Source organism: Chelonoidis abingdonii, chromosome 1, assembly GCF_003597395.2.
Source record: "Chelonoidis abingdonii isolate Lonesome George chromosome 1, CheloAbing_2.0, whole genome shotgun sequence".
NCBI lineage: Eukaryota > Metazoa > Chordata > Testudines > Testudinidae > Chelonoidis > Chelonoidis abingdonii.
Window position 1 is genome coordinate 67,426,819 of NC_133769.1, and position 24,425 is coordinate 67,451,243.

At 42.6% G+C, this 24,425-nt stretch overlaps 1 protein-coding gene across 14 annotated transcripts in view; it reads right to left on the reverse strand.

Annotated features, from left to right (window-relative positions):
* The window catches only part of GRIP1 (glutamate receptor interacting protein 1), a 607,764-nt gene that overhangs the window by 38,931 nt on the left and 544,408 nt on the right, over positions 1–24,425 (reverse strand). For 8 of the 14 annotated variants that reach the window (XM_075066240.1, XM_032788840.2, XM_032788835.2 and 5 more), the window contains 5 exons: positions 19,103–19,172; positions 18,628–18,773; positions 6,541–6,718; positions 4,663–4,802; positions 4,305–4,490 (listed from right to left, as the gene is read on the reverse strand). In XM_075066240.1, coding sequence (XP_074922341.1) covers positions 4,305–4,490; positions 4,663–4,802; positions 6,541–6,718; positions 18,628–18,773; positions 19,103–19,172 — 720 coding nt within the window. The remainder of the gene's footprint in view (positions 1–4,304; positions 4,491–4,662; positions 4,803–6,540; positions 6,719–18,627; positions 18,774–19,102; positions 19,173–24,425) is intronic. The other 6 variants (XM_075066258.1, XM_032788838.2, XM_032788842.2 and 3 more) reach the window with 1 other exon arrangement.

Here is a 24,425-nt window from a genome sequence, read left to right on the forward strand (position 1 = left end):
AGGGGTATATATCAGGCACCATAGTGGCGCCACTCCAGGGGGCGACCTGCCAGCCCACCGAGTGTTGCTAGGGTAAAAGTTTCTCTGACGAACGTGCACGCGGCGCACGCACACCTACTGGAATGGATATGAGCAAGCACTCGAAGAAGAACCTAAGTGCCAAGTGTGTGATTTAATCATTAGACCAACCTTCTTAAATCTAGCGTAATATGCTCAGGATTGGCAGGGATCTCTGAACAGTGCATGATGTTACAGTAAACACTCTGGCACCAATTCTCCACTGCATCTGAGCTCGGTGGGGACACAGGGAACAAACTGCGCTCTGTGTGCAAGTTAGGGCTACACAAAGGTAGGCCTCACATATGCCCCTGAAATAAGGTCCCCAAAGAACTTTAAATCAGTGGAGGATCAGAAATGGGACAGCTCCGTTTCACCAGGTCCCTTCCCTTCCTTGTCCTACCTGCATGCATCCTCATACAGCCCCTGACACGCTCCTGGCCTCCCCTCTTGATAAGGGCTGGGAAGACTGCCTTCGGAGAAGGTGACAGAGCAGTCTCTGCCACATTTACACCAGTGGAAAATTTTCCTTGCACAAGGGTATTTCTCCACCGGTCATCTCCAGACACTTGAGGTTCATCGTGTGCTGCTTGTGCAGTCTAGAGAATTCAGTCCTATATGTGCTGGAATATCTTAACATTATTTCAGTAAAACTTTTCTTATTTAATTTAATGTGGGCTGCATTCCAAATATGAAGAACCCTGTGCAATGACCCAACACATCCCTACAGCATCAAAGGAATGGTGATGGTGAACACCTGGTACAGTAGATTCTAATAAAAATCCTTGATATTAAGCAACTTCCAGTTAATGTCAGCACTGCACTGGGAACCAGACCTCTCCCATTAATATCATGTTAATGGGATTTGGATATTGGCAATGGCATGCTACGTATTAGTGATTTGATTTTTTTTTTTTTTAAAGAAAGGCCCCACCTGCAGGCAGGTTTGTGAGGCTGCAGGCAGGGAAGGAAGTGCTGGAATGTGCCTTCCCTGGGGGCAGCCCCACAAACGTACCTGCAGCCAGTGCTCAGTCTGTCCCAGCACTTCCTTCTGGAGTGATAGCCTGGCACACCTTCCTGCGCACAGAGACCACACAGGAGGTAAGGGGCTGTGCGCTGTGGCCAGGGCAGTAGTGGAGAGTAAGGCTCCAACCCAGATGTCAGACGTGCATGGTACCTCTCTCTGAACTCTCCAGTCTGCAACCTACTAGGGGTGGAGGAGACTGCATACAGGGTAGGAAGCAAGGCCCAAACCCTAGAGAGCAGAGGACAAGATCCAGTTCAGCCCTATAAACCCCCAGTGGCCCCAATCACTGTAAACAGCTGCAGTCCCCCTCCCTGCTGTTGTCCTGCCTGCAGGTAGGTTTGCAGGGCTGCAGTCAGGAATGACATGTCCAAGCACTTCCTTCCCTGGCTGCTGCTTCCCAAACCTGCCTTCTGCTTATTAGCAACTGCTAGGTAATGGCAATGTTTTGCTGGCAACCAAGCGGTTGCTAATAAGCAGAATCTACAGTATTATTGAGCCAGGAATGAAACCACATATGTCTGTTTGGTGCACTGCACTGACCCTTTACATTTTCCTTTTTAACCACTGTACGAGGAACTTTACCACACACATTTTTGTTGAGAAGCTCCGTTTATCGGTTACCAATACACAGGAGCACTTCACTTCCTTGAATCTGTCTGGAATCACCTCCCTCAAAACAGCATAGCTATGGAGTTACTCCGTTACTCTTCTGGCTGAATGGCTGGCATTAAAGGACTCAGATGCTGTTCTGGACAAGGGTTTTGCTTGTGAGAGTTTGTGTGTTATGGATTACTGTGTAGGGAATGCTCTAGCTACCCCATGTTGGCACATCAGCCAATGGTCCTAAATATAGTGTCAATCCATCTGTGGGGAGAAACACTGCTGCCAGCACTAAATCAGTATAACAAATAAGAGAAAACATTTTCTGGTAGTGCTACAAGAAGGTTGCCAAGACTCCTGAATTTGCTTAGTTTATATTTACGCCAAGAAAGGTTTGGAAAGGGAGCCAAACTGAGAAGTGACAGGACAGGCTAGAATGGAATTTAATATAGAAGGGGAGGAGGGGTTTAGTACCAAGATAAGAGAATATTCATAGTAAGACACAACTTGATAATGACTCGGGCTGTTTAAGAGACATGAGCTATACTGATGCAAGAGTGGGACAGTATTTTTAAGGCAGATGGAGAAGATTTATTTGCAGTTATTAGGTTAAGAAGGTGAATCATATATAGTTGTCGATCAGCCTCTTGACAATAGGATGACCAGACAGCAAACGCGAGAAATCGGGATGGGGGTGGGAGGTAATAGAATCCTATATAAGAAAAAGACCCAAAAATCAGGACTGCCCCTATTAAATCGGGACATCTGGTCACCCTATTTGACAAAGAGATAATCACTATAGCAACAAGAGTCCCCCTTTCACAGGCGACAAGCATTCTCCTAGTACTGACAAGTCTAATCAGAGAATTGTTGCAATTCCTTCATTTAATCCATCTCCAGAACCGTTTTTGGCAATCTTAGCAGAAAGCACAAGGCCTCTTGCTCATGGAGTCTGAACTAAGCTCTCATCTTCCTTCAGGACTAAATCTGAGTACACTGGTGGGGCAGCACAGGGAAGTTTACACTGTCACCACCTGCTCTGAACTTGTTCTGTAAGTAAAAAGAGGATTCACTCCAGATCAACTCAAAAAGGAAACAGAGTTGTCAATCTAGCAACTTTCATAGCACTATATTCCTTTAAAATTATCAGAAAACTAAAGAAAATATAAAATTATTTATTCTATTCATTAGATGAAAGTGGTGGTGGTGGTGGTGGGGAGGCAGAAAGAGGGAGGGGAAAGATACAAATGGGTCAAATTAATGTCTGCAGTAACTCCAGTGAAGTCAATTTAATATCTCGGCTTGAGTATGAGAAACTTATTGTAGGCCAAAGAAAATGTAAATATAATAATAAATTAACTCCAAAACACAGAAAAGAGGGGTTATGATCTAATGCTGAGAGACCCTTTCGTACAACAGAGAGTTACTGCCAGGATATGCACAAGACCAAAAAATACTTAAAGACTAAATACAAAGAAAACAGTAATCAGTAGTGACACCAGCTACTTTTTGCTCTAATATTATTAGACAGGCTTGAAAGGAAGATTGCCAGAGAGAAAATGATAAGTGCTCATTGAGCCAGACATATATTAATTATATATAAGCAGTTAAAGTGATCAGCAAAGAATTTCAGTCTATCAAGGCAATGTATTGGGCCAAAGTCTGTCCCAATTCTCTGTCTGGGGGTAAAACACAACAGACCAACCGATCTGACAGCCCATGCCCCAGAAAGCCTTGATAGATATGTAGATGAAGACACAACTGAACAATTTAATGAAATCGGGGGAGGAAGAAAAATCTCTCTGGGTTAGGTGATCTGTCTGTGTAATGATGTACTGTGCACCCAATGGTAGTACAGATATAATGATTTAAAAGACAGTCAAAGAAAACACATGAAGATGTTTGGAAGCCTCTTTGTTCTTTTGTAATTCAGAGTAATTAAGAACCCTCTCTACATTTTCTATAGCCCAAAAAACTTACATCTTATCTTACATACTTCACATGAATTATTTAAAAAGTACTATTAAATAAACAGTCAAATCTAGCTATAGAAGTTTGAAGGTAATAAGAAGCCTGTTATTTCCTTAATTAAATAATCTCTTTAAACACAGTGATTACTTTGAGGGCTAAAAGTTTGAATCTAATGTCATGGGAATGAAGAAGAAACAAAAGAGTAACAAATCATGGAATGATCTCGCCTGTTCCCCTTCAGCAGTTTACAATAAATCTTCATTGTAGTCAGCTTAAAAACCAATGAGAATGGGCCTCAGATGCTCAATGCATTCTGTGCCTTGTATTAATCTGATCTTGAAGGATAAGCTCCTTTAGTGTGGATGAACTACGGATTGGGCCATTCAGACATTTGTAAAGCTAATGCAAGCCTGTTAATATATTGATAAATGCCTCATAACCCATTACAATGTTATGAAACAATGAACTCAAGGCCTCCTGAGTGTAAGAAATAACACCAGATAACGAGGTGTGTGTTCGTAATGAGACGTGCACACTGTGAAGTACAAAGTTCAAAGTTGGCGGGTAGGATTTTCTTTAATGTGGAGAACCGTGATTCATACATCTAATCACTTCTGTGTTAAGTGGTGGCTGAAACTGTTGCTTGTACCTTGGCTTCCAAAGCTGGTATCAATACCAGAACCATCCCATGATTCTACTGCGCTATCCACACTTGGAACTGTAGTAGAATAAATGTCTGATAGTTTGCTTGGTTTCTGTGTAGAAGAGGTTTCATCTTCAGCATCACTCAGCTCACTTAAGTGACCAGAGATGGAAAATTTCTTGGGGCTTGCAGCTAAATAGGGTTTAAAAACAAACATGATTATTGCCTCTTTGCAACCTAAAAAGATACTTCCCCTCCCTGTCATTATGGACAAGAAATTTTCCCTGGCCCATACATGTTCAAATGTTTAAGGTGTAGAAATATACTGGTTCAAGAGCATAAATGTGACTCTAGCAATACTCACCATCTGTCTGCTTCTTGATTTTCAAGGTGACAGTCTCTCCTGCCATCTGTAACAAATGTATGGCTTCACTCAAAGGTTTTCCTTTCAGACTGCTGCTATTTATTGCTAGGATGCGGTCTCCTATGTGAATTGCACCTGTCCTAAAGTATCAGAAATAAAACACTGCAAAGATCAACAGAAAAAGCAAAGCCAATTTCTTCACATATTTTGAGACATGAGTGTATTTTCAATTGTTTCTTTTAATTTCACATGTAAAGTATTATTACTGGAACTACTTTTAATCAGTACATTTGCAACTAAGGATGTGTAAATTAAGTTACCTCTGCTGCAGTGCCAGCAGTAGAGATAATGCACAGCAGTGAAGAATTCTGTCTCCTTTGCTGTGGCAAAATGTGGGTGAACTGATCATATAAGGAGCCTGAGTGGTGCTCATTTGTTTGTTAAAAAACCTAAAATACTTACATAACTTTAAAGTAAGTTTAATGTCTGCAGAAGTACCACTGACAGCACTGGAAACTGAAGTCTCATAATCACAGGACAGATACAACAAGTGCAGTGGTACATGAACAACCACTCACCATCACACGAATATGCCTGTTCTGTAGGAATCACTTCAAGTGATGAGAAGATACATTTTGTGTGTCAATGCACTTGGTTCATTCCCCATGTATATATTTGCTTTTCTGGTTCATTCAGTTCTTAGCCTCTCTGTTTAAGATGGCCAGCACAGGTGTCAGCTGCAATGACTATAGTGGACACTCCCCATCAGGACCTAATGCCAAAATTTTGAAAAGTGACCAGTGATTTTGGGTGCCCAACTTGGGACACCTTAAAGGGGCCTGATATTCAGAGTGTTGGTGTTCAGACTTTTCTAAAACTCAGGTTCTGTTCAGGTATCTCAAGATGGGCACTGAAATCACTACTCACTTTTTAAAATCTTGGCCTAAAATCACCCACTTATTTCATACAGATTCTTAACATCCACAAGATGGTTATGGATTTGAACAGTATCAAACAAATAATATCTCTATAAACTATTAATATTGCTCTTACAAAATTGTAAATTTATAACTTGCATTAAAAATAAGTACTGTATTACTGGAGACTGGCTTGTTCAGTGAATTTATTGCTCATATCTATATCTATATAGATATATAGGGGTGTGTGTGTGTGTATTATATATATGTAAAAATTTTATTGCTCTGGACATAATACACACACACTTACTACAGTAACTACTCTTAAACACATGAAAAATTTCCCTGAAATAAATAGATAAGGTAACTTCAATATTTGCATTATTTCCTATACAGCACTTACTGTAATTAATGTAATCTAATGTAATTTCCAAACTTTTAAGGGTGCCACTACGTTTGTGTAAAAACACATACACAAATGCAGAATGTGTATTGTATGCATGTACAGTATATATGTATATATACATTTGTGTGTGCATATATGTGCATTTTAGATTTGTGTGCACACATGCGCGTGCACACACACACACAGTCTTTTAGCTATTCCATTGCCATATTTTCAAAAGGAGTTCATAAAATCTCCATGGGATGGAGGAGTTTGGCTGGCGGAGCTTTCTTAGGTGATTTACAACAAGGTCATCAATCCTTTACACTCTAAGAAAATCATGCTGTAGGTTCAATAACCTCCTGATAAAATATCCATGATACTGCTGAGCATGGAAAAAAATCACAGGAAACATAAAACAACAACAAAGACTGGAAATGGTTAGTTTATCTTTTTTCATAGATGTTGGGAAAATCAACACATTCCTATGCATGAAAAAATTAGCATGTCCCTGTGAATGAAGGAAGAAATGAACTTCGTAAACAGAAGTCATATCAATAATTGTTTCCAATTTACCTTTCAGCGAGTCCGCCTTTAGTAAGACTTGAGATGATTATTGGATCAAAGGGCTCTTCAGTACCAGAAATTGTGATCCCAAGTGGACCACCATAACGCTTGAGCTCTACAGTGTAAATAATTGCTCCAGAACTCTCCTGTTCATCTGCAATAAATGCCAAGAGGACGCAATTGGTTTCTTATGAAAGAAGGAATGAAAAGAATAATACATTCAGACAAGTGACTGGAAATCAGACAGAGTATTCTCAAAGACTTACAGTTCAGATACAATTTTTATTCATTATTCCACTAGCTTATTTCATAAAACAAAAATAAGAGAATCACTCATTTATTTTGCTTTTATGGCTAAAAGCCAGTCCCATTGAAGTAAATGGTGGATCTCCCATTCACATTAGTGGAACCAGGATTTGATCCTTATGTTTTAAAATCTTTATTAGCATGTTCTCTATACAAATGTAATTGGTAGGGAGGAGACACTTTGCTGTAGAAAGAGCCAAGACAATGTTTCTGTTAATTGGAGGACACAGTAGGGGGGTTAAAACAGGGAGGAGTTGTGAGGAGGGAGAAGTTTGAGGTGATCACAGTCTCAATTGACCAAACATTTCCTTGAGTTGAGAAGCCTTTATTCATCTATTTATTTTTAAAAGAAAAATCTGATATTAGGTCAATGTTTTTGAAGGGCATGTTTTGAGTCTCAACTATTGATATAATTAAAAATAATTCCTGGCGTCTATGTATCAACAGACATCAAGCCCAACAATAACGACTGGAGTCATTTTCATGAAATCATTTGTATGACATCTTGTTTGTTTGTCTTAGCACACAATAATCACAGAATGAAGAGGAAAATGTTAATGGGTGACCAAAAATGGAGTTCTCTACACATTACCCAAAAAGTGTCACAGCAAGAGAGCAATCAACTGTACTGCTTATAATTTGAGAGAGGAAATTTTTAAATCTTAAAAGGTCAGATTATCCTAAAACCAAAATAACAAATGCTCACTTGCTCTCGTTTATGATATTGGTATTCACCTAGTGTGTTTGGCCTGTCAGGCATGCATTCTCAGATCTGTGGGTAATGACATTTTGAAACGGCTCAGTAGGCACTGATAATCCTTAAGGTGCATATTCAGCAAACATTACCAGAACTAAACCGTGACAGGCTAGAGATTTTAAACTTTCTGCTCATTTAAATCATAAAGTTTTAAAATAAAGAAGGTAGTATCATGTGTCATGGTAAAGGTCCATGGAGAGAGTAGCTTTCTTCTAACATTGAACAATGCACTGTGTTAGAATAAGGGAAATGATATTTTCTTTAAAGCTGTTCTGTGCCTCTGCTTTGCTTTAACGCTACTGTCTAGAATCTTCATCAGTTCCCTTTTACCTAGCTTCCTGCTATAGATTTAAACAAACAATATATATATCATCAAATCAAAGCAAAGGCTTGTGTTGAGAGAAGAATTAGTAATATATTCAGCAAAGAATCACTGCTGGTATATATGACTTTCATATCTAGCATAAACATTTGATTCCCAGCTGGGACACCTGTTAAATGGGTTCTGGCCCTCTCACATCTCCTATTGGATGCATTTTTCTTGACACCTGATTTCCAGAAAGTCACCATCACAGACAAATAAATAACACCTGAGATCCAGCTGGAAGTGATCAATGGTCATGTGATGAGTTCGCACAAAACTGTTGCCACTTTAACAGAAAGGAAGGGCTGCAGACTCATTTGCAGAATGTTGGCAAAGTGCTTAGAGATCCCAGGCTTGAAAGGGCTACTTAAATGTAGAACTTCAATAAAGAAGATGAACCGTATTGTTAAAAAAATAACTAGCAAATTATGAGTCAAACTGAAAATGCAGTAGTTGGTATTTACTGGGTGTTGACAAAATACTGTAATGTCTAGGTATCAATAGTGAGGTGCAGTGCAAGAGTAAGCAGACAGTAGTCATATGATAATGTGTGTCTGCATTCCTACAGAAGGTTTACAACTATTAGGGGATGATAAGAAAGGAGGCCAGTTTATTACTTGTTTATTTTGCTCAGCTCTACTTAAGAAAATTAATGATATAGAACAGATTTAAAATTGCAGCATTACTTTTTGTTAATGTTACATTCAGACAACTTGAGTTCTGACTATTTAACAACATGAAAAGTATATGGCCTGAATTCATAATGATAGCTGGTTTTGCTGCCAAATGGAAGAACTAGATTTGTAAAGACTTTTCAGGGTTGCAGGTTCAGGTCAATAAAAGTGATGACAAACTTCAGGGTGAAAAGTTGGCAGGAAAAAACTAGTATAATTTCTTGGACTCAGGTGCGTATGTTACCCCATGGTAAAGATATTGAATCAAATTAGATCTAAACCGGATGAAGTTCAATAAAGACAAATGCAAAGTGCTCCACTTAGGAAGGAACAATCAGTTTCACACATACAGAATGGGAAGAGACTGTCTAGGAAGGAGTATGGCAGAAAGAGATCTAGGGGTCATAGTGGACCACAGCTAAATAGGAGTCAACAGTGTGATATGTTGCAAAAAAAGCAAACGTGATTCTGGGATGCATTAACAGGTGTGGTGTAAACAAAGACACGAGAAGTCATTCTTCCGCTACTCTGCGCTGGTTAGGCCTCAACTGGAGTATTGTGTCCAGTTCTGGGCACCGCATTTCAAGAAGATGTGGAGAAATTGGAGAGGGTCGAGAAGAGCAAACAAGAATGATTAAAGGTCTTGAGAACATGACCTATGAAGCAAGGCTGAAAGAACTGGGTTTATTTAGTTTGGAAAAGAGAAGATTGAGAGGGGACATGATAGTAGTTTTCAGGTATCTAAAGTGTCATCAGGAGGAGGGAGAAACTTGTTCACCTTAGCCTCTAATGATAGAACAAGAAGCAATGGGCTTAAACTGCAGCAAGGAGATTTAGGTTGACTTTAGGAAAAAGTTCCTAATGTCAGGGTAGTTAAACACTGGAATAAATTGCTAAGGAGATTGTGGAATCTCCATCTCTGAGATATTTAAGAGTAGGTTAATAAATGTCTATCAGGGATGGTCTAGACAGTATTTGGCCCTGCCATGAGGGCAGGGGACTGGACTCGATGACCTCTCGCAGGTCCCTTCCAGTACTAGAGTTATGAATCTATGAATAAACATATTAGGATTTCCTTAAGCTTGGTGAAATTTCTCCTTGTGTCTCTCACCTACTGATGCAACTTGTATCAAATGCAGAAATCAAAGAATTATTACAAGTACTGTAATGACTTAATCAATCATAGAATATCAGCGTTGGAAGGACCTCAGGATCATCTAGTCCAACCCTCTGCTCAAAGCAGGACCAATCCCAACTAAGTCATCCAGCAGGGCTTGTCAAGCTACCTAAAAACCTAATAAGGGAAGGAGATTTTCCCACCTTCGTATGTAACCCATTCCAGGCTTCACCACCCTCCTAGTGAAATAGATTCCTATTATCCTATGATTCCTAATATCCATCCTAGACCTCCCCCACTGCAACTTGAGACCATTACTCCTTGTTCTGTCACCTGCTACCACTGAGAACAGTCTAGATCCATCCTCTTTGGAACCCCCTTTCAGGTAGCTGAAAGCAGCTCTTCTGCAGCTTTAGTCTCTTCTGCAGTCTAAATAATCCCCGTTCCTTCAGGCTCTTCTCATAAGTCATGTGGTCCAGCTCCCTAATCATTTTTGTTGCCTTCTGCTGGACTCTCCAATTTTTCCACATCCTTCTTTTCCACATCCTTCTGCTGGACACAGTACTCCAGATGGGGATTGGTTCTTCTTTGAGCAAGGGGTTGGACTAGATGACCTCCTCAGGTCCCTTCCAACCCTGATATTCTATGATTCTATGAAGCCTCACCAATGCCGAATAGAGGGGAATGATCACGTCCCTCGATCTGCTGGCAATGCTCCTCATTAGCCTTCCTGTCAACAAGGGCAAACTGTGGACTTATATCCAGTTCCTTGTCCACTGTAACCCCTAGGTCCTTTTCTGCAGAACTGCTGCCTAGCCACTCGGTCCCTAGTCTGTAGCAGTGCATGGGATTCTTCCGTTCTAAGTGCAGGACTCTGCACTTGTCCTTATTGAATCTCATTAGGTTTCTTTTGGCCCAATCCTCTAATTTATCTAGGTCCCTCTGTATCCTATTCCTATCCTCCAGCATATCTACCACTCCTCCCAGTTTAGTGTCACATGCAAACTTGCTGAGGGTGCTGTCCACACCATCCTCCAGATCATTAATGTAGATATTAAACAAAACCTGCCCCAGGACTGACCCTTGGGGCACTCTGCTTGATACCGGGGTGCCAATTAGATATGGAGCCATTGATCACTACCCATCGAGACCGATGATCTAGCCAGCTTTCTATCCAACTTATAGTCCATTCATTCAGCCCATACTTCTTTAACTTGCTGGCAAGAATACTGTTAATGTTGCACTATCTCTGATATACGTGCTAGTCTCTATTCTGCAAAGTGATATTCGCTAAAAACAGACTGGAGCGTGAAGCAGAAACACAACTGCAGATCCCTATTAGCATGGATCACTTCAGTATTGACCTCACCACTTGGGTTCGTTTTGAGGAGAGTGGCAGAAAGCAGGCAAACATTTTGTTTTGTTTGAAGAAGTAAGAGATACGAGAAAAGGCAGGATAAAGACAAACAGAAGAGTGAAAGGTTTAAATAAAACCAAGATGAAGGTATAATAATGCATACAAAGAAAAAGTAACCAAATGAAAGGGAAATGCAAATTGGAAGGAGAAAAATTGTATGGGGAAGAAAGATGGTAAAAATAATTTGCAAAAATAGATGATTAAAAACAACCTTACAAGGAAGAAGAAGAGAAAAAACAACCCAACAACAACATAGAAATGAAGGATGGAGCAACAGAAGAATTTGAAAATAATCATTAAAAATTGTAGGGTTTGTTTATGCAGTGACATCCAGGAAAGTTAATCTGAATGAACAAAATTCTGAATTTGAAGTGCATGAGTTAAATAGCATTAAAATCCTCTGTGAACACCCTTATTATGAATTAAAGAGGCCTTCCAATTCCAACTTTGGTTTAGTTTAGTTCAGTTCACTTCCAAAATGAATTAAGTTAAATTGAAATAAGGCCATTTTAATTCTGAATAATGGCATCAGCACAGAGATTTAATGAGGTTTAACTAGTCTTCTTCAAATTAACATGTTTAGTTCACTCAGACTATTTTTTCTGGAAGTCCCCATATAGACAAGCTCTCTATGTTACACTGTGGTATAGAAATCATTTTAGAGTGCCCTATGCCTACTCATCTATAAACATCAAGCCTCATTTCTCTTAGTGTACTTCTAATTAATTATCAATTTTATTGAGTTTAAAGGAACACTGTTGTTCCATGCAGCCCTAGTTGAGAAAAAATAATTAAATACGTATAAGTAAAAATATACTTAGTTAAAATTCATTAATTTCAATTAAGATGGGTATTTTGTTTTGTTTTACCTTTGGCCACCATTTTTCGTAATGTTCCTTTTTGATTTCTTGGGATACTGATTGAAAGCTGCTTTTCAAAATTGTTAATCACAACATATACAGACTGAAACTCATTCAATTTTTTTTAGTATAATCTGTATAGAAAATTATGTTCACTATGTCTACAATCTGTCTTTGTACCTAAATTTGAATAGATTTGGTTACACAGAGTAGATAATACATTAATTAAAACTTACTAATCATTATTTGTTAGTCATTCAGTAAGACAATTTAATTTGTAGATACAATAAATGATTCTTGATTATATCCTAGGTATCATATTAATTTAGTCATAAAATTAAGAAACATTCATTTGCAAAAGTTACTTAGTAAGTAAGGGTCCTATTCAGACCAGGGCCGGTGCAAAGATGTTTCGTGCCCTAGGCGAAACTTCCACCTTGTGCCCTCCCACATCCCCGAGCCCCTGCCCTGAGGCGCACCCCTCCCACAGCAGCTCCCCCCTGCGCCCTGAGGTGTCCTCCCTTGTGGCAGCTCCCCCCCCACCCTCTGCCCTGAGGCACCCCCCCCGCTCCAGCTCACCCCTGCTCTGTCTCCTCCCTGAGCACGCCGTTGCTGGTTCACTTCTTCCAACTCCCAGGCTTGCAATCAGCTTAGGCACCACAAGCCTAGGAGGTGGGAGAAGTGAAGCAGACATGGTGTGCTCAGGGATGAGGTGGGGAAGGCGTGAGCTGGGGCGGCGAGTTCCCCTGCGTGCCGCCCCCACCCCTTACTTGCTGCAGGTGGCCCTCCCCGCACTCCCCTACCCCAGCTCCATCCTCCCAAATGCCAGTGGCGACCGGGGCAGCAGAAGATCCAGCCACCGCGGTCACTGCCAAAGAAAATGCTGCCCCCCAAATACCAGTGCCCTAGGTGACTGCCTAGGTCGCCTAAATGGTTGCACCGGCCCTGATTCAGACTAAAATATGCACCATCTACCAGGGCACACAACTCCCAGAAGGCCACACATGCTGCTTCTGAGCAGACCCAGGATGAAATCTTGGCTTCAATGAAATCAACAGCAAAATTCCTAGGTTTGTTCTGGGACAACACCACACCTGAGAGTTGCAGAGATGTTTAGAGTAGAGAGGGGAACATCTACAATTAACTCCTGCTCTTCCAGTATTACTTATTTTAGATTCCAATTGCATCCCACATTGGTATTGCACAGGCTGCTAGTAACCTACACTTTTGACTGGGGAGGGAAAATAGGAGAACAGATAGGAGGAAGGTAGGAGACAGGATCCAGCGCTGTTATAAATAGAACCAGGTGGGAAACAGTTTTCCTGTCTTGTGAAAATTTTTGAGATTTCAAATATTTTTCCCATTCTGCATCAGGACAAAACAGAGACCTTACCAAAGAAGGGTGAGAGACAGACTGACCCATCCACCCCAGAACAGTCTGGTGGTTAGGGCACTCATCGGGGACGTGAGAGTCCCAGATTCAAGTTGCTGCTCTGAATCAGACAGTGTAGGGACTTGACCATTGTAATACTGGTTATTCTGGTGTGTCCCCACCTCTTTTGTTGTGACCAGAAATTCCATCCCGGACACAAGAAATCTCCCCAAAGGAAATTTTGTCGAAAATGATACATTTCAGTAAACAGTTTTAGTGTCAATGAATCGGCATTTTCTGAAGGAAAAAACATTTTGTCAAAAAATTTATGATCCGCTCTAGTTTCTGACCTGTAAAAAACACAAGTTACTTGTGCGGGGAGAGTTCTTCCATTTCCCACTAGTGAATGGAAAACTTCTGCCCCTAATCACCTGCCTACAATGGTTGCAGTTTCCTGCCTTTCTTCCATTAGCTGTTTCACTGAGCTCTGTAAAAGAGGTGTCAGGTAGGTGTCTCTTTGGACCACGTATCAGAGGAGTAGCCGTGTGAGTCTGGATCTGTAAAAGCAGCAAAGAGTCCTGTGGCACCTTATAGACTAACAGACGTTTTGGACCATAAGCTTTTGTGGGTGAATACCCACTTCATCGGATGCACGCATGTGCATCCGATGAAGTGGGTATTCACCCACGAAAGCTCATGCTCCAAAATGTCTGTTAGTCTATAAGGTGCCACAGGATTCTTTGCTGATTTTTAGGCCACATGAGCCTTTATTTCCATAACTATCTGATATGCATTAGCTATGCCAATCGCTCTCCCTCCCACATTAGGATGTCTGAGGATGTACTGAGTATGTTTAACCAATTCCACATCCTCAGCCCTACGAGCCTAATCACCATATATTGTAGGACAGAATTCAGTTTTAGTGATCATTTAGCTAGATGGATCCAAAGTTACTTTTCAAAAGCCAGTTTCTACAGGTGCTGCTGGGTTTGCCCTTCATTAATACTGATCGGACCAGAAGTTATTTCTTTGCTGTTTTCAGTGGTAGAAAAGAATTTAAGAACTTCCTTGCTGGCAGTCAGCTACAGGACAAGAACATTATAGTGTGTGGGGTGCTAGTTTTAGTCAGTTATAACATATAATTTAGATTTAGCTACTTAGGCCTGGTCTACACTACACGTTTAAACCAAATTTAGCAGCATTAAACTGATTTAACCCTGCACTTGTCCACACAACGAGGCCCTTAATATTGATATAAAGGGCTCTTTAAACCGGTTTCTGTACTCCTCCCTAATGAGAGGAATAGTGCTGAAATCGGTATTACCATATCGGATTAGGGTTAGTGTGGCCGCAAATCGACGGTATTGGCCTCTGGGTGGTACCCCACAGTGCACCACTGTGATCACTCTGGAAAGCAATCTGAACTCGGATGCACTGGCCAGGTAGACAGGAAAAGCCCCGCGAACTTTTGAATTGCATTTCCTGTTTGCGCAGCGTGGAGCTCTGATCAGCCACGGGTGGCGATGCAGTCCAAATCCAAAAGAGCTCCAGTATGGACCGTACGGGAGATACTTGTATCTGGATCGCTGTATGGGGAGACAAATCTGTTCTATCAAAGAGCTCCGTTACAGAAGACGAAATGCCAAAGCATTTGAAAAAATCTCCAGGCTATGATACAGAGTCCGTGTGACAAGCGTAACGGAAAGCCAAAGAACCAAATGGACGCTCATGGAGGAAGGGAGGGGGGACTGAGGACTCCAGCTATCCACAGTCCCACAGTCTCCAAAAAGCATTTGCATTCTTGGCTGAGCTCCCAGTGCCTGTAGGGTCAACACATTGTCCAGCGTGGTTCAGGGTATATCTCGTCAATTTACCAACACCTCCCCCCTGTGAAAGAAAAGGGAAAAAATCATTTCTTGATTTTTTTCAATGTCACCCCATCTCTACTGCATGCTGCTGGTAGACACGGTGCTGGGCACTGAACAGCAGCATCCTGTACCTCCCTCCCGGTGGCATACGGTACAGTACAAAAGGACTGATAGCCATCCTCGTCATCATCCCGTGATGCTCCTGGCTGGCCTTAGGGTGAGGGTTGGCCGGGGCGCCTGGGTAAAAATAGGAATGACTCCCGGTTATTCCGGCAGATGGTACAGAATTGGCTGGTAACCGTTTGTCATCATAGCAACTGGGGCTGAGCTCCATCAGCCCCCCCGCCCCCTTTCATGTCTAAGAAAAGATTCTGTACTGCCTGGACTATCATAGCAGCTGGAGGCTGGGCTCCTCTCCCGCCACCATTTAATGTCCTGCTGGACTATCATAGCAGCGCGGCAGCGGGAGGCTCTGATCAGCACGGGTGGCGATGCAGTCCCAAATTCCAAAAATGCACTCCAGGTATGGAGCCGTACGGGAGATACTGTATCTATCGCTGTATGGCGGGAGACTAAATCGTGTTTCTATCAGAGCTCCGTTACAAAAGACGAAATGCCAAAGCATTTGAAAAAGAGTCTTCCAGGCTATGAACCAAGTCCGTGTGACAAGCGTAACGGAAATGCCATAAGAACCAAATGGCACGCTCAATGGAGGAAGGGAAGGGGACTGCAGGCACTCCAAGCTATCCACAGTCCCCACAGTCTCTCAAACAAGCATTTGCATTCTTGGCTGAGCTGCACGTGCCTGTAGGTCAAACACATGTCCAGGCGTGGTTTCAGGGCTATATTTTCTCGTCAATTTTACCGACACCTCCCCCCTGTTGAAAGAACAAGAATAAAATCATTCTTGATTTTTTTCCAATGTCACCCCATCTCTACTGCATGCTGCTGTAGAGCAACGGTGCTGCCGCCACTAAACAGCAGCATTCCCTGGACCCCTCCCCTCCCCAGGGTGGCATAACGGTACAGTACAAAAGGGACGATGAGCCATCCTCGTCATTGCATCCGGTGAGTGCCTCCTGGCTGCGTCCCTTTAGCGTTGAGGTTGCGCCGGGGGGGCGCCGGGTAAAATAGGAATGACTCCCGGTTATTCCCGGCCAGATGGTACAGAATGGCTTTGATCTCAACCCAGAATTCCAATGGGGGGGGGAGACTGCGGGAACTATGGGATAGCTACGGGATAGCTACCCACAGTGCAACGCTCCAGAAATCGACGCTAGCCTCGGTACATGGACGCACACCGTTGAATTATTGTGCTTTGTGTGGCCGCGTGCACTCGACTTTATATAATCTGTTTTACAAAACCGGTTTATATAAAATTGGAATAATCCTGTAGTGTAGACGTACCCTTAGATTGCAAGCTGTTGGAACAGGGACCATGTTTTTGTTAGGTGTTTGTACAGTACCTACCATAATGGGGTCCAGGACTATGGCTCCTCTGGGTGCCACCAAAATACAAATAATTAGCAAAAATAACTATAATTGGACTGACCTGCTTTGGCATTAAAATGCCTAGCAGAACTCACTCTGTTCTCAACAAGATAGGGATTTGCTTCCATGAATATATGATTTGGAAAGTTTGCTGATTTATGGATCTGGATGTAGTAACTGACATAGTGTGCAAAATGGTTTTTGCCCCTAGGGGCTGATCCTTCAATGTGCTAAGCACTCTGTTCCCAGTCCAGCAAAGCACTTAAATACAGGCTTAACTATAAGTGTGTGAGTAGATCTGCTTAAGTCAAATTTATGTGCTTAAAGTTAGGCATGCGTATAAGTACTCTGCTGGATCAGGGTCATAGGCCTGATCAACAAAGGCACTAAGGCATTGTGTCATGATGCCAAGCATTGCAATACCTATCTTTTAGGCAGCTACAAACTAACAGGAACAACACTGTAATCTACAAAGCCAAGTTAGGAACCTAGGCTCCCTAAACAATGCATGGGTAGAGATAGGTACCTATGAACATGATCCCCAAAAGCCAGCATGCTAGGCTGGGAGCCAGCAGGAGATGCCAACGAAAAGGGTGTGTCCTAAGCCCTCTCCTCTCCTACGGATGGCGCCTAAGTCCAGGCTGCAGGGAAGCAGCTAGTGTTCCACAGCTGGGGACCCCTCTCCTGAAGTCAGGTGGTTTAGGCTCCTAAGTAATTTCTTGTGAGGATGAGTTAGGTGCCTGCCTCACTCCACACAAAATGGGGGGAAGAAGAGAAACATGAGGTGGTGATGGTAGCACCAGCACCACCCACCTTATAACTTTTAGTCCAGTGGTTAGAGCGCTCCCCTGCTCAGGTTGAACTCCCCACTCTGCTTGGCGCAGAATAGGTTTGGAACTGGGGTCTCCCACCTCTCAGAAGGGTGCTCTAACTACTGGGCTATGCGATAGTCTGACATGGGATTCCCTCTCTCACTCCTGTTGAGGTTGTTCCACTTTGGCTAAATTATTAAGTAGTTAATGACTCTCCAATGACACTCTCCTGAGAGGTGAGAGACACCTAGTTCAACCCCTTTCTCCCGCTGAAGCAGAGGGGAATTGAACCTGGATTTCCCTCATTGCAGGTGAGTGCTCTAACCACTGGGCTAAAAGTCATACAGTAGGCACCTCTTGCTCTACCACCTCCTCCTCCAGCTAAACTTTGAATGGGACTCAATCTGGTAGGCAGCTTCTGAGTCCCATAGGCGAGACAGGCACTGCTTCACTTATCTTTTCCTGGTTCGTGGGTCGCTTAGGGCCTCAGGTGACAGGGAGGCATCCAGGCGTCTAGAGTAAGGCAGCAGTGTGCATGCCCAGAGGCAAAAACATAGGAATCTAGAGAACTTTTAGGCTGAACATTTCAGTGCCAAATTTAGACACCTACAGTGTTTGGTGGCAGCCGAGTCGAAGATTTGTGGATTGCAGCAGTGCCTAAAACTGAGATTTAGGTTCCTAAGAACCTTTGCGGATCTGGGCCAGAGTGCTCAGCATCTTGCAGGATCAGACCCTAAATCAGGATTCTGCTTTGTGTGTCTCCAGTCCTTGGAACAGGGAAGACCTACATGGTCACATAAGAGCAAAATCAACATTATGTGACTACATCTGAGAGAGAAAGTATCTCCTTGGAATACAGAGTAACTTCTACTACTGCAAAATCCCTGTAAGTAATATAGCCATGGAGACAATTTTAGACTTTTATTCTGAACATCTTTAACTGACATTAATAAATATAAGCCAAATTTAACACATTTTTAACTGCACTCTGCAAACACAATAATAATCCTAAGTTCCAAAAGACATGAAAGTGCATATAACTACATCACCATTCATACCGGAGTTATCTTCATCTTTACGGATCTTTAGTTTTACAAGGTCCTCACAGTGCTGAAGGATCTGAACAGCATCTTCCATGGAGCAGTTGTCCAGTCGAATGTTATCTATGGCAAGCAGTTTATCACCAAGTTCTAACGTTCCAGTTCTGTTAACAAATGAACGTTACATGATTAATTAGTAACGTATAAGTATGCTAGTTAAAGTAGTATTAACTCTCATGTACAATTCAAATGGATTTTTAATTATTTTTTAAAAAATTAATACATCTTTTTCCATCTTGGTTTTGGATGACAATCATTAGTTTTAATTAATGGAGATTAAAAATATTATTTATTCCTCCAGTAAAATGATTTAATTGATTTGGAAACTTAACAGACCATAGAACTCTTGTAAGGGAGTTTCTATGTGCACAGAAGTTATATGGGGCACAAGCTGAAGGCAACAGACTTTCTCTGAAAGTTTGAAAGATCTCACCTGTGAGCAACACTTCCCTTCTTTATATCAGAAATAACAAGGGGGTCCCCTGGTTTTCTACTGGATGGAGCTGCAATAAAGAACACACATATATATACTATTTCAACAGATTGATAGATCGATAGCTAGATAGATATACTACCTGAAATATCCATAACATACACTCGTTACTTGGTTTACCTGTAAAGAGTTAAAAAGTTCCCCAGATAAAGAAAAAAGTGGGCACCTGACCTCATAGCATTCCCAGACCCTCCTTACAACCTAAAGTATTCCATATTAATTCTCTAAAGCCCTTTATTCCTGAAAAATCAAGTTTACAGCCTAGGAGAGAGACAACACTGAGTGGCCTGAAGGAATCTACTAAGAGGTGAGCCTTTCCATGACCCTTGGGTGTAAGCAGCGACAGCAAATCCAGGAGCTGTGCACCAGCTTTGCGCTAATGTTTTCAGCCACCCCAGGACGGACAGAATGGGTGTACCACTCCATTGACACAGGTGATGCTTGCTCAATTAGAGCCCAACCCTACCGGATCGCTCCTCAAGCCAAAACCGCAATAGAAAGGGAGATCAAGGACATGTTACAGATGGGTGTAATCTACCCCTCTGAGAATGCATAGGCTTCTCCAGTAGTTCTGGTTCCCAAACCAGATGGGGAAATCTGCTTTTGTGTGGACTACCTTAAGCTAAATGGTGCAACTCGCCCAGAAAACAATCCAATGCCACGCACAGACGAGCTATTGAAGAAACTGAGACATGCCCAGCTCATCTCTACCTTAGACTTAACTACGGGGTACTGGCAACTGCCGCTAGATGACCCAGCCAAGGAAAGGTCAGCCTTCATCACCCATGTAGGGCTGTATGAATTTAATGTGTTCCCTTTTAGACTGCGAAATGCACCCACCACTTTCCAGAAACTGGTAGATAACCTTCTGGCTGGATTTGGGGAATGTGAAGTTGCCCACCTCGATGATGTGGCTATATTCTCAGATTCACGGGCAGAACACCTGGAACACCTCCAAGCTGTCTTCCAGCGCATAAGGGAGGCAGGATTAACTGTTAAGGCCAAAAAGTGTCAAATAGGCCTAAACACGGTAATTGTACCTTGAACACCAGGTGGGTCAATGAACTATCAACCCCCTACAGGCTAAGGCAAATGATATCCAAAATTGGTTTGTCCCTAAGTCTAAGAAGCAGGTCCTATCCTTCTTGGGCTTGGCCGGGTATCACCAACGATTTATACCACACTACAGACAAATTGCCACCCCACTGACAGATCTGACCAGGAAAAAGCAGCCAAATGCTGTTCAGTGGACTTAAAAGTGTCATAAAGCCTTTGAACCAGCTTAAGGCGGCCCTTACGTTTGACCCTGTACTGAGGGCCCCAGACTTCAACCAACCATTCGTCTCGTAACCACAGATGCATCCAAGCGTGGTGTGGGAGCAGTTTTAATGCAGGAGGGACCAGATTCAACAATTCCATCCTGTCGTGTTTCTCAGCAAAATACTTTCTGAGGGAAAGCCACTGGTCAGTCTCAGGCATCAGAAAAATAAATGTTAACACACATTGTGTACGTTCTGGAGAAGCTATACCCCTACATTTGGGGACAGCGGTTCCACCTACAAACTGACCATAGATTCATAGACTTAAGGTCAGAAGGACCATTTACGATCATCTAGTCTGACTCCTGCACAATACAGGCCACAGATCTCATCCACCCACTCCTGTAACAAACCCCTAACCTACGTCTGAATTATTGAAGTCCTCAAATCGTGGTTTAAAGACCTCAAGGTGCAGAGAATCCTCCAGCAAGTGTCCATGCCCCATGCTAGAGGAAGGCGTAAAACCTCCAGGGCCTCTGCCAATACTTCCCTGGAGGAAAATTCCTTCCTGACCCATATATGGCGATCAAGTTAAACCCTGAGCACGGGGGAAAGACTCACCAGTCACACCCAGGAACAAGAGTTCTCCGTATAACTTAGATCCTACCCATCTAAGCATCCATCACAGATCCATTGGGCATATTTATCCTGCCAATAATCAAAGGTCAATTAATTGCCAAAATAGGCTGATCCCATCAATCAATCCCTCCATAAACTTATCTAAGTTTCAGTCTGAAGCCAAGGTATGTCTTTGCTCCACTACTGCCGTCCCGCTCTGGAAGGCTCTTCCAGAACTTCACCTCCTCTAATCAGAGTTAGAAACCTTCATCTCATTTCAAGTCTAACACTCTCCTAGTGGTACTACCCCAGTGTTATATTCGTCTCATGGTGTGTTCTGTCGATCGCGGTCCTGATTGTGAGGTACTTCTGGTGAAACTTAAATATATTCCTGGGTCGTGCTACCGTCGCCTGAATTTGGCCTCTGATATATTTATAAAGAGCAGTACATATCCTCCACAGCCTTCTTTTGGTTAGGCTAAACAAGCAAGCTCTTTCAGCTCTCCTTTTCATAAGCACAGATTTCCATTCCTCGGATCATCCTAGTAGCCCTTTTCTGTACTGCTGCCAGTTTGAATTCATCCTTCTTAAAAATGGGAGACCAAACCTGCACACAGTATTCCAGATGCAGGTTCCTCACACCAGGTGCCTGTATAAGCTGGTACTAAACACCTCCTTCATCTTTACATGGAAAACACCTTGCCTGATGCTTAAAATCATTAGCTTTTTTTAATGGCCAATCAACATTGGCGGCTCAATAGTCATTCTGGTGACTCAGAGCCAATACTCCAAGGTCCTTCTCCTCCTCTATTTACTTCCAACGATGTGTCCCAATTTTTATATACGCAAAATTCTTGTTATTAATCCTAAATGCCATGGAGTTTGCACTTTCATGGATTAAATTTCGAGTAGGCCCGTGAGTTCGAGGTGTATGGGTTATGGCTGTGTGTGTGTCCCAGTTGACAAGGTCATCTAGATCTTCCTGTATGATATGCTCGTCCTTCTTGTGTTAGGCAATACTTCCCAGCTTTGTGTCATCTGCAAACTTTATTTAGCACATTCCACTTTCTTGCCCAAGAGTCAGGCTAATTGAAACGATTCAAAATAAGATTGGTCCCAAAACCGATCCCTGAGGAACTCCACTAGTAACCTCCTTCCAGCCTGACAGTTCATCTTTCAGTATGACCTGTTGTAGTCTCCTCTTTAACCAGTTCCTTATCCACTTTTCAATTTTCATACTGATCCCCATCTTTTCCAATTTAACTAACAACTCCCCATGTGGAACCATATCAAATGCCTTACTGAAATCGAGGTAAATTAGATCCATTGCGTTTCCTTTGTCTAAAAAATCTGTTACCTTCTCAAAGAAGGAGACCATGCTGCACTGAAGTGGCTTCACACAGTCCAAGAGACTAACAAAAAACTTCTTCAGTGGAGTTTAGCTCTTCAAGACTTTGATTTTGAAATATAATACATTTCAGAAGCCTCTAACAAAGTGGCTGATGCACTCTCCGGAGAAGGTTTCCCAGAATTAGCCAAGTAAAAATGTCCCTGTGTTCTAATTTATTGTAGTCCTTGAAATGTAAAAAGTACTGTTTAGTTCTTCATGTCAGTAGTAGTAAAACTATGAGTAAAAATTATTAGTAAAATTAGTATGTATATTAACGCTATTTCCTAAACCTCCAGTAAGAAATCCCAGCCAGTGTGGACCTGACCTGAACCAGACTGGCCAGCACCATCTGTGATTTGGGGGGCATGTAATAAATAAAGGAGGGGAGGATAGCTCCCTTTGATGGACACCCAGGCAGCCAGCCAGCTGTAAAATCCCTCCCGGTAGCTATTCTTTACTTTCTTTACGTGTAAAGGGTTAAAAAGTCCCCCAGATAAAGAAAAAAAGGGGGCACCTGACCAAAAGAGCCAATGGGAAGATAGAACTTTTTAAAATCGGGAAAGAAACTTTCCCTTTGTCTGTTCTCTCTGGGCTAAAGGGTCAGAGCAACCATGCTACAAGCAGCTATGCCAGGTATGATCATAAGTCATCAAATCATGCCTAGAACTACTTATCTGAACTCCAGTGTGTAAGTAGATCAGAATGTTTAGCTAGATGTGATTAGCATTATTTCTTTTATTTCTTATTGGCTTGCAGACTCCTCTGTGCTAACCGCAGCTGCTTTTGTTTGCTTGTAACCTTTAAGCTGAACCCCCAAGAAATCTATTTTGGGTGCTTAATTTTTGGAATTGCTCTTTTAAAATCTAGTAAAAGCCTAAATTCCAGATGTATTTTCTTTCTTTTTGTTTTTAATAAAATTTACCTTTTTAAGAACAGGATTGGATTTTTGGTGTCTTAAGAGGTTTGTGCATGTTGTTTGATTAGCTGGTGGCCACAGGTAATTTCCTTTGTTTCCTTTCTCAGCTCTTCCCCAGAGGGGGGTGAAAGGGCTTGAGGGCATCCCACAGTGAGGAATTCCCAAGTGCTCCTTCCTTGGTTCAAAGGGGGTTTTGTTGTATTTGGGTGGTGGCAGCGTTTACCAAGTCAAGGTCAGAGAAAAGTTGTAACCTTGGGAGTGTAATACAAGCCTGGAGTGGCAGAATGAATTTTTTAAAATTCTTGCAGGCCCGACTTCTGCACTCGGAGTGACAGAGTGGGATTCAGCCTTGACAGCCGCAGATTTCTTCTGGGACCTTAGGCAGATCACATAGTCAGTCTCTGGGCCTTGGTACCTGATCTGTTATTTGTCTTACCTGTTTAAATAGTAAAATATTCAGTGCAGCTACTGATCAACCTGTGTTTGTACCGTGTCAAAATACAATGAGGCCCTGAACCCAGTTGGTCTCTCTAATAGGGGACCGCCCATCTCAAACTAGGTGGGACGGTTCTGAAATGCAGAGTTCACATCCCGGTCCTGGGCTGAATTACTCTGGGATATCATTTGTCCTGGATTACCTGCGGCGCTGCTCCATGCCTACTCAAGGTTCAGGGACAGCACCAGCCTCTTCCCTGCTCTCTCTCTCTCTCCTGCCCAAGTCCCCACCACCCGGCCAGGCCAGAAGCTGGAGACAGGCACTAGTAAGAGCTGCCCAGGGAGCACAGGCTGCTGGTGGGGAGTCCTGGACCCTCCACTTGTTCTGGGTGACGTGCCTCGAGGGGTGGAGATATGGGCTAGGAGCTACTCTCCAGCACCCTGCCCAGGGCTCCCACAGCAGCCTGGGCAGCTCTTACCACAGCCTGGCTCTAGCTTTCAGTTTGGCCGGGGGAGGGGCATCATAGATTCATAGACTCTAGGACTGGAAGGGACCTCGAGAGGTCATCGAGTCCAGTCCCCTGCCCTCATGGCAGGGCCAAATACTGTCTAGACCATCCCTGATAGACATTTATCTAACCTACT